Source organism: Carassius gibelio, chromosome B10 (assembly GCF_023724105.1).
Source record: "Carassius gibelio isolate Cgi1373 ecotype wild population from Czech Republic chromosome B10, carGib1.2-hapl.c, whole genome shotgun sequence".
Classification (NCBI taxonomy): Eukaryota; Metazoa; Chordata; class Actinopteri; order Cypriniformes; family Cyprinidae; genus Carassius; species Carassius gibelio.
The window spans coordinates 8,632,971-8,645,571 of record NC_068405.1 but is presented as its reverse complement, the minus strand read 5'-3'; the positions used below and the strand labels follow the sequence as shown (position 1 = coordinate 8,645,571).

The following is a 12,601-nucleotide window of genomic DNA, read 5'->3' as shown; positions in this document are numbered from 1 at the left end:
TTACAGTTCAAAAGGTAACAGTAATAACAGCAAAAAAAAAAACACTTTAATATTAAATATTCTGCATTAAATTGGTCAGAAGTGACAGTAAAGACTAATGTTGCAACAGATTACTGTTGTATAATCAAGTCATTTTGAATTTTCTCTTCATCAAAGAATACTGAAAGAAATGTCATGATTTCCACAAAAATATTAAGCAACAGAAATACTTAAAATACTAAAATAAGAACAGTCAAGTTTCAATAATAACTGAGAAGCAAATCAGCATATTAGAATAATTTCTGAAAGATCATGTGACTTTTTTTAGGTTAATTAAATTCATCAGCTAAATTGTGACATTGTTAATTAGGTAAAGGGCATATCTGTTAGTTCACTTGTGAGTATATGATTTATTTTTAAAGTTTTTACAATTATCAATGAATTATTGCCGTAGTCCGCAAAATAGTCTGATAGAAAATGAAAAGCCTAGTAGAATGATAAAATATAATTTGGTAGGGATTAGTCTGAAACACAATCAACAGACTGTATAATGTTTTAATGTCTGGATTTTCCAAATTATAATCTTAATCTCTCAGGATTTTATGAAAGATTATTTTGCTGAAAGGTAAAAGGGGGCTGAAAATCAGACATCTTATTTAAATATATAAAAAATTCTATACGAAACGGTTCTTTTTTTTTTGGTAAAATATATTTAAATCATTATGTTTTTAATTGTTTAATTTCTTTCCACATATATGTGCTTTTTCCATTAAAAACGCAATTCGTGCGAGAGTGGCTTGCCGTCGCATAATGTTCGTCTGTCGCAGGATATTAATGTCACACACTCGCCTCTTTAGCCTTTAGCCGCTCGGCTAACCACCGGTCCTCAACATGACGCTCATATTCTGTTATTAAACAGAAATTAAGAAACAAGTAGGGCTGAATGGGATATACGGCAGGTCTTTACCTGGAGGTGAGATGTTAGCTGTACTTAAAATGGATTTCAAAGCCTAATCTAATCTTCATTAGCAGTTGTTGTTAGCCTGCAGCAGACATAAGCGGCTCGAACTAAACATTTACCGTTATGTATGTTCAAATCTTATACGGAATTTTATTGCATGTTTGGTTGTGTTTATAATATATGTTCTCAGGAGAATATAGAGACTTTTATATATGAATGGACCGTACTAGCCACAGATTTCAATACATGCAAAGTTATTAAAACCGACTCGAACCAACTGTCCTTGTTTAAATCTTGCTGATCTGCTTTTTAGGGCTTTTTGTTGGAGCTGATTTTTGGGCTTTAATAAATACTGTTGTGTGTGTGTGTGTGTGTGGAGCTCGCTGTTTTGAGACACCGCCTCATTGAAACGAATAAGACACATTTGTCTTGTTCCTCCAGCCACATGAACCAAGATGCCTCAGAGCATCCTCAAGAGCACTCATTACATTGAGCTGAGCAGCTATCAGTACTGGCCTGTGCTCGTGCCCAGAGGGATCCGATTATACACCTTTGAACAGATCCCAGTGTTTCTGAAGGAGAATCCCTACATCACAGATGGATACAGAGCACACCTGCCATCCAAACTGTGCCTCAAGAGGTGCGTTTCTTACTCTTTTGAGAGTGTAGATGTGATCCCGTTCGTTTACACATAATTTATCATATCCTACAGCATATTTATTCTGTCCAATGAGACGGTGAACATCTGGAGTCATCTGCTTGGGTTCCTGCTGTTCTTCTCGCTGGGAGTGAATAACATGGCCACAGTCCTGCCGTCTGCAGGGGCGTCACGAGAGGACTACGTCATTTATTCAATAGGACTGTTTTGTTTTCAGGTAATATATGAAATGTGCGATAGGTAATATTTCTATTAATGTGCTTTGAGAGAGCTTAGATAATCGTGTATCATACACAGGAACAAAGAAGTGTCACATTAGTTAATGGGCTTTTCTTTTCTTGTTCTCTGGTCAGGTTTGCATGCTGTGCTCTGTGGGCTATCACTTGTTCTGTTGTCATCGCTCGGAGAAGACGTGTCGCCGCTGGCTTGCTCTGGACTATGCTGGAATATCCGTGGGGATTTTGGGATGTTATGTGCCTGGAGTCTTCTATGCCTTCTACTGCAACAGTGTATGACCGATGTGTTTCATAAGAGCCGACTTCTGATGGTTTCTTTTTACAGCTTTAATTTAATTTGTATTGTTTTTATGGCTTGTATTAAATTAATTATTTGAATCTATTCTGAATTAGTTAAATTTAATTATTGATTGTAATATTATTTTATCTATTTATTTATTTATACATATTTATTATACACATTACCAAATAGTCAAAAGTTAGGAGTAATTACATTTTTTTATGTTTCTTGAAAGACACATCTTAAATTCACCAAGGCTTGCATTTATCAGATTAAAAATATAGTAAAAACAGTAGTATTTGGAAATATTATTACTATTTAAAATAGTTGTAAAATGTAAAATTTGACCCTGGACCAAAAAAAACAGTCATAAGTAGCAAGTGTATATTTGTAGCAATAGCCAACAATACATTGTATGGGTGAAAAATATTAATTTTTCTTCAATGCCAAAAACCTTTATGATATTAAGTAAAGATCATGTTCCATAAAGATATTTTGTACATTTCCAACTGTAAATACATTAAAACTTAATTTTTGATTAGTAATATGCATTGCTAAGAACTTAATTTGGACAACTTTAAAGGCGATTTTCTCAATATTTATTGATTATTGATTCTTTTGCACCCTCAGATTCCCGATTTTCAAATAGTTGTATCTTGGCCAAATATTGTCCTATCCTAACAAACCATACATCAATGGAAAACTTGTTTATTCAGCTCTCTAATGCATTCCCAATTGACCCTTATGGTTTTGTGGTCCAGGGTCACATATGATCCTGTGATTAAAGCTGAATTTTTAGCATCATTGCTCCAGTCTTAAGTGCACATGATGTTTGTTTCAGTTTTGGAGGCAGGTGTACCTGCTGACGGTGCTGGCTCTCATCCTGGCTGTGTTTGCAGCTCAGATCCATCCGCTCTACCTCACACAGAAATGGAAGAAACTGCGCTCTGTTATGTTCTGCTCAGTGGCTGGATACGGCATCATCCCGGCCTGCCACTGGGTCTGGCTCAACGGAGGATTTGACTCTGAAATCGTAAAGGTGATATATTTTCACTGTGAGGAGGGAAAGAAAGAGCAATACATCACTTCTACCAGAGAGGGTTGTTGTACTATTAATATTGATCACATCATATCTCTGCAGGTGTTTTTTCCTCGAGTCATGATCATGTATTTGATTGCCGCCTCAGCATTTCTTTTCTACGTCAGTAAAATCCCAGAACGGTACTTTCCAGGTGATGTTTTCTATACTATATTATTATTGTTTTTTATTGAAGGTATATTTCACCCCAAAATGAAAATTTGCTGAAAATGTCATGACATCCAAGATGTAGATGAGTTTGTTTGTTTATGTGAAAAGATTTGCAAAAATGTAGTACTACACATACACGTTACACATAGTATTTGATCACAAATGGATCTTCGGCAGTGAATGGGTGCCGTCAGAATGAGAGTCTGATAAAAACATCACAGTAATTCACACCACTCCAGTCTTAATTAGTGTCTTGTAATATGAAAAGATGTTTTTTTAAAGAAATTTATCAAAGCATTTTAGCTGCATATTTCTCTTATGATTCAGATGCAATATTATGGATAAGAGGACTTTTAGACAGAAGCAACGATTAAGTTCAAAACATCTTAATGATGGATTTGATTCTTACAAACATGCAGCATTTCACTACAAGAGATGTTAATTGATGGACTGGATTGGTGTTGATCACTTGTGGATTATTTATATCAGCTGTTCGACGGCACCCATTCACTGCAGAGGATTGACTGGTGAGCAAGAGATGTAATGCTACATTTCTCCAAATCTCTTCTAATGAAGAAATAAACTTTAAATACTGTTGTCGGATGTTAAAAACCATCAAATCCAGATCACCAATCTAATTCTGGTTACATGTACAAATGAATCATGTTGAAATAATCTAATCAAATAAAATCAAATTGACCAAATTAGTCTATATGTGTGTCCTCACAGGCCAGCTGAACTATCTTGGAGCCAGTCACCAGCTCTGGCACGTGCTGGTGGTGGTCATGTTCTACTGGTGGCATCAGACCGCTGTCTACATCATGAAGTTCAGACACAATCAGCCCTGCACAGACTACAGCAGTCACGATTAAACACCGTTATACAATCACCTGAGCCATTTATGTTCAACAAATTCATTTGGTTTTTGCTTGCCATTATTTTAAGTTGTGCTGATTGAATCAATGAAACTTCTCTCATTTGCCTTTGAACGCCGTACAGTAGGGTTACGTTCAATGAAAATCACATTTTGTGCAATCAGTTGAGTTCCTCTGGCTGAACTAATGATCTATACATTGTCTGCTGGATATCAAGTGTCTTTGTCTGTTACTTCATGCGTTTTGTGTTTTATTGAGCCTTTTCCCCATGGTATCATTGGGGCTGTGAAACTATACATACTTGATAATACGTTGCCTAACTTTTCTGGAGTGTCCTTCATTTAAATGCTCTTAACTATCACTGTTCTGAGAACGATGAATTCTATGGTGTAATTCTGTCTTTTTTGTTTTATATACTTGTTTGGTAAAGCGAGTTGTTTTGATGTATTAAATGCATTCGAGTTTATGTATACAGCACTGGAAATTGGGCATTTAAATGATTAAGAAAGTATTACTTAAGTCCTTTTTGTGAGCAATAGGTCAAAATCACAATACTTGCACTGAACTGATTTTGAACCTATGTTATGAACATATATCAAGGTTGCCGCTAGCCTAAAAAACCTTTTGCATGACTTTCTCCATTTCATCCTTTATAAACGTTTGTTGGCTGTTTAATTTTGTTTAATTGATATCATGTAAACTTCCTGTCTGAATGAATATATATCTGAATTGTGGAACTGAATAAAAAAATATTGTTTGTACTTCGTGTAGCCTATAATTGTGTAGCTTTACTAAACAGATTGTTTAGCTGCTTGATGTCGCAAACTGAGTGTGTCTTGCCATGTTATTTAATTTAAATGTATTATCTTCATTATGAACAATAAGACTCGCGTTGAAAAATAAGATTCATAAAAATAATATTTAACACAATTAGGTCTTTAAACATATTTTCAGTACGCATAATTTGTAACATTTCAGAATTATAGTAAAAAGTATTAAAAACGTTTAAAAAAATCGCTTGATCGAGTTGAACGATTCAGTGTAACTCGCGAAGAATCGGTTCTATAAACAAAAGAATGATTCCGACGTCGTTACGTAGAACTGAATATCAACTGTATTCAGTATAGCCTACTGTATTTAACAACTCTTGTTTGTGAGTTATTATTTCGTTATCGATATTCTTCAGGACAATGACTGTTGTATGTATGCCATGTGAAAGTTGACCTTGTGTCTTTAATCCCTTACTTGTCACCCCCCATTTTCTGCATGGAGACACAAATTACATTCCCAAAATTAAAAGGTTGCTGCTTATGAGTCTTTCTTACTAGATACATAATATACATAATGATACCATCTTACATGGAGTTTTGGCATAATAAAAGAGCTGAATTGTCTTAATCATGTTGAAATCTGTCTTAATCCGAGTGTTTTGTTCTACTCTAGTGGCATTAAGGATTTTCCAGTGCATTGTTCTTTTCCAGTCTGAAGACTAATTGAAAAGAGAGAATGTGGTTTAGAGGTCAGCTTTTCTCTTACTTAACAGCTTATATATTATGAACAGTATGAACAATATGTGAATCACACGTGCTGGCCTTATTTTGTGTATATGATGTCTGATGAATTTCAATAAAACCCAAATTACTGTGTGTAAAATCAATTTTCATTGCATAAACGCTCATAATAGTGTCTTGCTTTATCTCCAAGTATTAGCACTGATGCAAGCCATATCTCATGAGAATGAAATCATACTTCTGGGCCTCAAATATTTCCACAATCTGTCGGTGACCTCACAAATGCTCCAGAGCAAATTAAAACCCGTTTCAAGTCTCATCAGTGGTTTCTTTACTGGTGAAAGGAGTTAAGAATCTTTTGTTGGCTTTAGCAGCATCTGCGAACATCACTTTCTCATGACAATCTGCATTGTCTTGGGGGATTAGATATTAATAATCTCCAAATGAGATTGAAAGTCTAATTTCAGCATCTGAATTATGACCAGTTGTCATCCTAATTCTGTTTTAATATATGTGCTTATGTGTGTGAAGGCAAAATGAGCAGTCTCTTAAATGCTTGTCCCACTGAAATCCCAAAAGATTTTAATCGTTGACCCCTTTTGGTACCAAATACATGTACTTCACTGCTTCCTGCTGGATCAGGGACAGAACACCACATTGAAGACTATCACAACTCGCTAAATTTCATAGGACAAAAAAGTTTATTCTTCATTATGTATACACAGTGTGTAAAAAAAAGTCAATTTAAAATGCAGTTTCTGATACTAAAAATATTTAGTTTTATTAGGGTTACTATTAAACCAAGTATACATGTTATCTGTGATTACAAACAATAAAGTTAGTTCAAGAATACATTTCATAAAGCTCTTCTGATTTACTGATAGTATTTTAATTGTAATAAAGTTATATTTGGACATTCTTTCACATTATAGCACTTCAGCAGTGATGTATTCGTCTTTGGCAGTGGGTACATTCATTTGCCATCTTCACCACAGATCTTCAGCAGGGTTTGACGAAAATCCCCCGATGTTTCAGACTACAATAAAGACATAAAAAAGACATTATGAATGTGACTACTGACATTAAACCTTATACTGCACTTGCTAAATGTTTACAACCTTTATTTATTCATTATTTAGATATATATTAATAATTTCTGTTAAAAGCACTGGTTTTAGAGTGGCAAAAATGAAGAGACTGGAGGGCAATAACAACTTCATAGTAATACTAGTAAAGTAATAACGGTAAAATATGGAAACATGACAATACTTTAAAGCAGCAGATTTGTGATTACAATGGGGACGTCAGGTCACAGTCCAAAGAGTGTCAAAAGAATGCTGTAGTACAATGTTAAACATGTTTTTGTATTTGGTTTTACACTGAACCTCAGAGAAATCTATATGACTTTGGGTGTTGTCATGCAGTAAATTGAATTAACAAATTCAATTTATGAACCCCTTCAAGATGCATCAGCCAAATGCTGCCTTGAAGCCTACTCTACGTTTTCAAAAGTCATAATCTTCACTACAAGCGATTTGGGTCAGAAAATAATGTAACAAGACACTGTGCCATTTTCGTATGTACACCTTCAGTAATATCTGAACGGCTCTAGTCTCGGTTCTAGCCACTTTTGTGTCCCGTATGCATCAGATGTTTAGCATGGGCGTGACATCTGAGGCTAGTCTAGAACGGATCTGGTTAAAGTGTGAGGTAGGCAGTAACTTTGACCAGTGTATAATAAGGATTTGCAGATAAAATGATTGACATCCTCAGTGGGCGGGACTGGTGATTAGCCCCACCCTGTAGTAGATCCTTGTGTGTGTTCTCTTGGCTATAGCCGCCTTTAAGTCATGTGTTTTCAAATGGAGTGCACATGAATGCCACCATAATGCTGTAATTACCATAGGGGGGTTAGTGTTTTTTTTTTTTTTTAAGTTTAAGGAGAATGTTTTTACAAGAAAATACTATTTTAATTTTTCTACTTCAAAATTTCACAAGTAATGTTAAATGTGTTACATGTGATTATTTGTGAAGTTTACTTGCAGTGGCAATGGTGAATGTTTTTTTACAGTATATTTTTTCAGTGTAATGTACAGTGTACAAATTCTCATTTAATGCTTCTTACCGCAATGTCAGAGTATAAAGAAGTGCCAAAGAGCTTCTTATATTCCGCCTTGATGTCCTGCAGGTCGACCTCTGAACGGCTCACTATGATTCTAGTTAAGGTAGATTCAGTGGTCCCAGCACCCTGAAAGCACAGGTGTTTCTTGATCAGAAATAGTCTGCTTATAGAGGCATTGCAGAATCTTGTTTCACTGTACATCATTTATATAATGTGACAAAACAAGGGAACTGGATACAGAAAGACAGTTCTAACCTTCATGCTTTTATACAGACGCTCCGCAAGGTATGCTGGGACGCTCTTCACACATTTCACTAAAGCAGAGACATTTTCAATTCGATTACAAAATTAAGGATGAAACAATAAAATATAAAATAAAACAAAAGATTAAAAAAAACCTAAACAAAACTGAAACCACTTATGCATTTTATGTGGAATAGGTGCCTTAACAAATACCACTTAAAAAACCTTTATAAATCACCTATAGCCACCAGAATATCCTCCAGTCTTCCAGTCATCTCTCGTTCAATGCTTTCCTGAAGGGTCTTTCCACTCAGACTCTTATACTCAACCAGAGCTGCAAGATAAAGATCGAGACGTGATTCACACAACTCAAAGTAAACTGGAACACTGATCCTCACTTACTGGTTTCACAGCTCTTTCAGAATGATTTCAAAACAGTTTATAAAATGAGAGATCTGAAACTAAGCCAGCAGGTGTACTTTGTCTGAGCTGAGGAACGCTTCTGTGGCAGAGGATGTCGATAAACTTGCTCTCGTCTGTTCCCCACTTTTTCTCTCCTGCCTCATACAAGATCTGCACCGTGGGGAAAATAGAAGAAGAATGCTGGTAACCAAACAGTTTTGGTTCCCACTGACTTCAACTGTATGAAAACAAAAATATAATGGAAGTCAGTGGGATCTTCTTTCAAGTTCTTTCAGATAAAATACAAAGTTCTGTCATGAAACTAAAGATGACGCTTGCCACTAAATCTAATATAATCACATCATTATTCACACGGCACAACTGAATGGTTTCTTTTTGCATCAGCAGCCAATGAGCTGCTGCTTAATATTCAAATACTTGGCTAGCGCTTGCTGTAGCAGTTCCAGTGTGCTTCAAAAACCCTCCCCCTTCCCCAGTTCCACCTGTGTAGCTCTGCCACGGGTTAATTTCATGTTATGCATTAGTAGTAGCAAGACTCTGTACTTACTCTGCCGCATGTGGGTATATATTGGAAATTTAGTTTTTTTATTTGATTCTTTTTACCGAGTTTGATTGTACTTATGTATACACCTGATAAAACATCAGCAATAGTGTTTTCACTTCACCTTGGCATCCTCTTTAGCTTTTGCCACGTCCACGTTTGTACTTTCAACCCTCTTACCCTTTTAGTTAGAAAGAAAAATGGTAAGTGAAACAGCAGCATCACTCATTTGAATGAATTTAAATATGATGCAGGACCAAAAGCAAAAACACTGATTTGACTGAACCTCGGCGAGGATCAACAAGGTCTTTTCAAAGTCCCCTGACACCTCAGATTTCAGGTCGTGAATTAGAGCTCTTCCGGTTTCTGGAAAATAGACAACATGTAAATGGCATCCAAGAGTCAAAGTACAGTAAGAAGGAAAGAAAAGTATATTAAAAGGAAAATATATAATAAGTAACATTAAAAAATACATACCAGCCAAATATGCATCACACATAGCTTTGATTTGATGGTTGGAGCGTGATGCAAAAAGTTCTATCAAAACGCTTTCATCTGTACCAGCACCCTGCGATCAAACTCAATCTGTTAACAACTTCATTGATGTAATCTTGGTTGAATTCTAAATAAAGGCAGAAAGAAAATGCATTGTGTACTTTAATAGCCCGTGTGAACTCTTGGCAGTCAAACTTAGCAGGAGGAGTGATCAGGGCCACCAAAATATCCTCAAAATGTCCATGTGTATCACCTTCCAAGTCATCACAGAGAGTCTAAGATGAAAAACATACCCGTTATTATATATCAGACAACATTAATCACTTAGTTCAACGTGTGTACAGGTAATATGGGGTTTTACCTTCCCAGTGGCGTCCTGATACGCTTTACAGATGAGTTGGCGCTGGGCATTGCTTCTTTGAGTTAGAATGTCAATAAGAGTCTTTTCAGTAGTGCCTGAGGAATTACAAACGCAAACACACAGTTCCTTATTGTGCAGAAGGCAAACAGCCAGCAAACAGAAAGCAACAGGATTTCAACATCTGAGCTGGATGTGTACACTAGTGTAAGTTCACTAAAGTCCACACCCATGTCAGTGACTTACCAATGCCTTCAATTGCTTTCCTTAAAGCGGCAGCATCCTCGGCTGGATTAAAGCTCGGCTTCTCCTTAATGGTGCCACGTACCGTTGACTTAGAAAACATGGATCATGTTAATACAGAAGCATGTTTAACTTACTACATGAAATGTGTAACTGTATAAAATACAACCACAATCTTACATTTACAGTCAAGGAGGAGGGGGAGTCCAGGAGAAGATCCAAATCATCCTGAAAACAGAAAATAGAAAGTACCAAAGTATTATCATCAGTAAATATCACTGAAATGTAAATGTAGAGTCACTCTATCCTGAAATGGTTACAGTAAAAATGTAATAAACAGCCGCACTGACCCATACAGAAGACATCCCTGCTGTTATTGTGGGTGGGGTTCAGTTCTGTAAACAGATGTTATCTAGTTATGGTAAACATAAATATAAAAGATTCTTAACTTACATAATTTTAGTCACTAAGGAAAGTTGGGATGTTTTCAAAAGCATTTAGCAGCGTTAATTCTCCTAACGCAAGCCATTTTAACGCATTAATGAAATACGTGTTAAAAATGAAAGATTAAATCCCGATTATATAGCCTAGGTCTCATTGCAAAGTGTATTCTCTATGCAATTTCATATGGTATTCAGAAGAGCATGACCAAATCCGCTAACATCACTATGTGCTCGCTGAGATCAAACCCAACAGAACATGAAAATATGGCGTCTTTCACAGATGAAAACTTGGCAACACCGTAACAAACGAAACATCAAACTCGACAATGTCGGTAAGCGCGCGATTGGATTTAACGCTATTTTATTAAGACAAAGGAAGAAAACTGTAAACTTTACCTCTGTTAAAGCGTCCGTCCACTGTAAGCCACACCTTTCACGGGTCTCTCTGGGACTACACCCAAACACAGAGGATATGAGATCAAAATGAGATCACCAACTCGTGTATCACGCCAGTTTTACATACGTGGCCACAACTGAGAGCCACAAATCACAAAGATAAGTGATAAATGTGGTGATAAACCAGTAAAAATGTACAATGTGCTAGTTTTATTTGCCTTTAGCAGATATTTATTTTCTTATAGCTTATTCTGTCTTCGGAAATAAAATCTCATGTTCCCAAAACAAACTCTTTTGTGGAGTTGAGATCATTAGGCCTGGTCTTAATGGACTAGTTTGTGACAAACGAAGGCTATATTTTACACACACTCCAGTTTAATAAGTCGTGGGAGCTGTATATTGATGCCAAAATGAGCAAGAAACCTCATATCCGGAAAATGACCCCAACTAAAATTAAACACCACTTCAAAATATCCTGCAAACTAGGAAGTTGATTGATTGTGTTATTAACTTTGGGTCTTCTGCCAGAACCAGCAGCTGTTAGCACAGTCATAAAACTAAAACATGAAACGTCACATATAAATATGTTTATATGAGCTTACTGAATGTTCCTGCTTGAGGAGCACATTACTGTTTAATGGACAATTCATGAAGTCTTAGATCTTGGTGGGAAGAAAACATTTATGTGGAGTATCATTTCCTGAAAAGTAATAACAGTACGTCTTCCTTTTACATATGTTTAACTACAAAACAAATACAAAGAATGCATTTAACTAGTCCTTTCCTGTTCAGTTAAGTTGTGGAAGTCATTCTAAACCAGAAAAAAAGCACAATGAGTAGTTAACTGGGATTTTTACAAGCCCAACAACAATCCTCACCAGAGAAAGATGTAAGCCAATTACAAGCTCATTACACGATGTCTCCAAAGTGGTTGTTCTCCACGTGATTCTGCTCTTTATGAATCTTACAGTGTGAAGTGCAGAGCAGGTAGACACAGATGAGAAGATAGACGGAAACCACCGACCATATGACCGTCCCGTACAGAACAAACAACCACAGGTTACCGACGGGTTCCCTCTGCATCCTTACTTCGGGACAAACAGCAGACAGGAGAGAGAGGTAGGCCTATCTGATAGGGGGGCTACAAAAATCACTCTGACGTCATGGAAAAATATGAGAGGAGCAATAAAAATGAGTGCTTTACTAATACAGACCATTATATTATTACTGCGGAGCACAACTCACATAAATAAGGAATATACACAGGGAATGACACACTTGCATAACAGTACTGCTGGAACATAACAGTGTCAGAACAATGTATTTCTGCAGTCTCAGCTCCAAAAAGCTATTGAATATTTACAATTATTTATTAGGAAAAAGAATTTAGTTCAGTAAACGTGTTAACTATGTTGGCACACTGTATGGGGTAAGTTGTCACAATGGAAAGCTGCAGTTTTTTGACACTCATTTGAGAAGATTACATTTTGCGAAATATTAAAGTTAATAATCTTGCACAGCATACCAAAAAATAATTACATTCAAACTATGCAATGGAAAGGAAAATACTGTTCGATTTTGATTTGTA

The 12,601-nt window shown here is 36.1% G+C and overlaps 2 protein-coding genes across 3 annotated transcripts; one reads left to right on the top strand and one right to left on the bottom strand.

Annotated features, from left to right (window-relative positions):
• Positions 1-783: 783 nt before the first annotated feature.
• Positions 784-4,999, top strand: paqr3b (progestin and adipoQ receptor family member IIIb). Of its 2 annotated transcripts, XM_052567785.1 has the most exons (8): positions 784-952; positions 1,382-1,580; positions 1,653-1,815; positions 1,952-2,107; positions 2,956-3,153; positions 3,256-3,346; positions 4,093-4,284; positions 4,345-4,999. In XM_052567785.1, the coding sequence occupies exons 2-7, from the start codon at positions 1,396-1,398 to the stop codon at positions 4,233-4,235; spliced, it is 936 nt and encodes a 311-aa protein (XP_052423745.1). In that variant the 5' UTR covers positions 784-952; positions 1,382-1,395; the 3' UTR covers positions 4,236-4,284; positions 4,345-4,999. The 2 variants fall into 2 exon arrangements, with proteins under 2 accessions (XP_052423745.1, XP_052423744.1); XM_052567784.1 differs by having other exon boundaries at positions 4,093-4,999.
• A 1,428-nt stretch (positions 5,000-6,427) lies between these two features.
• On the bottom strand, positions 6,428-12,043 carry anxa3b (annexin A3b). Its single transcript, XM_052567782.1, has 15 exons — positions 11,892-12,043; positions 11,014-11,068; positions 10,525-10,569; positions 10,355-10,402; positions 10,178-10,265; positions 9,935-10,029; positions 9,735-9,848; positions 9,556-9,646; positions 9,365-9,444; positions 9,203-9,259; positions 8,594-8,687; positions 8,353-8,448; positions 8,127-8,185; positions 7,875-7,997; positions 6,428-6,785 (listed from the first exon to the last, which is right to left on the bottom strand). Exons 3-15 carry the CDS (start codon positions 10,537-10,539, stop codon positions 6,723-6,725), a joined length of 1,023 nt encoding a protein of 340 aa, XP_052423742.1. The 5' UTR covers positions 10,540-10,569; positions 11,014-11,068; positions 11,892-12,043; the 3' UTR covers positions 6,428-6,722.
• Positions 12,044-12,601: the final 558 nt, after the last annotated feature.

Excerpts from the sequence above, each read along its gene's own strand:
- paqr3b (XM_052567785.1), top strand. The coding sequence starts at position 1,396 with ATGCCTCAGAGCATCCTCAAGAGCACTCATTACATTGAGCTGAGCAGC. Across the intron at positions 1,816-1,951 it reads TAGGACTGTTTTGTTTTCAG|GTTTGCATGCTGTGCTCTGT; the intron begins GTAATATATGAA and ends TTCTCTGGTCAG. Across the intron at positions 3,347-4,092 it reads CCCAGAACGGTACTTTCCAG|GCCAGCTGAACTATCTTGGA; the intron begins GTGATGTTTTCT and ends GTGTCCTCACAG.
- anxa3b (XM_052567782.1), bottom strand. Across the intron at positions 10,266-10,354 it reads CCTCCTCCTTGACTGTAAAT|TCAACGGTACGTGGCACCAT; the intron begins GTAAGATTGTGG and ends ATGTTTTCTAAG. Across the intron at positions 7,998-8,126 it reads GTCTGTATAAAAGCATGAAG|GGTGCTGGGACCACTGAATC; the intron begins GTTAGAACTGTC and ends CTGTGCTTTCAG.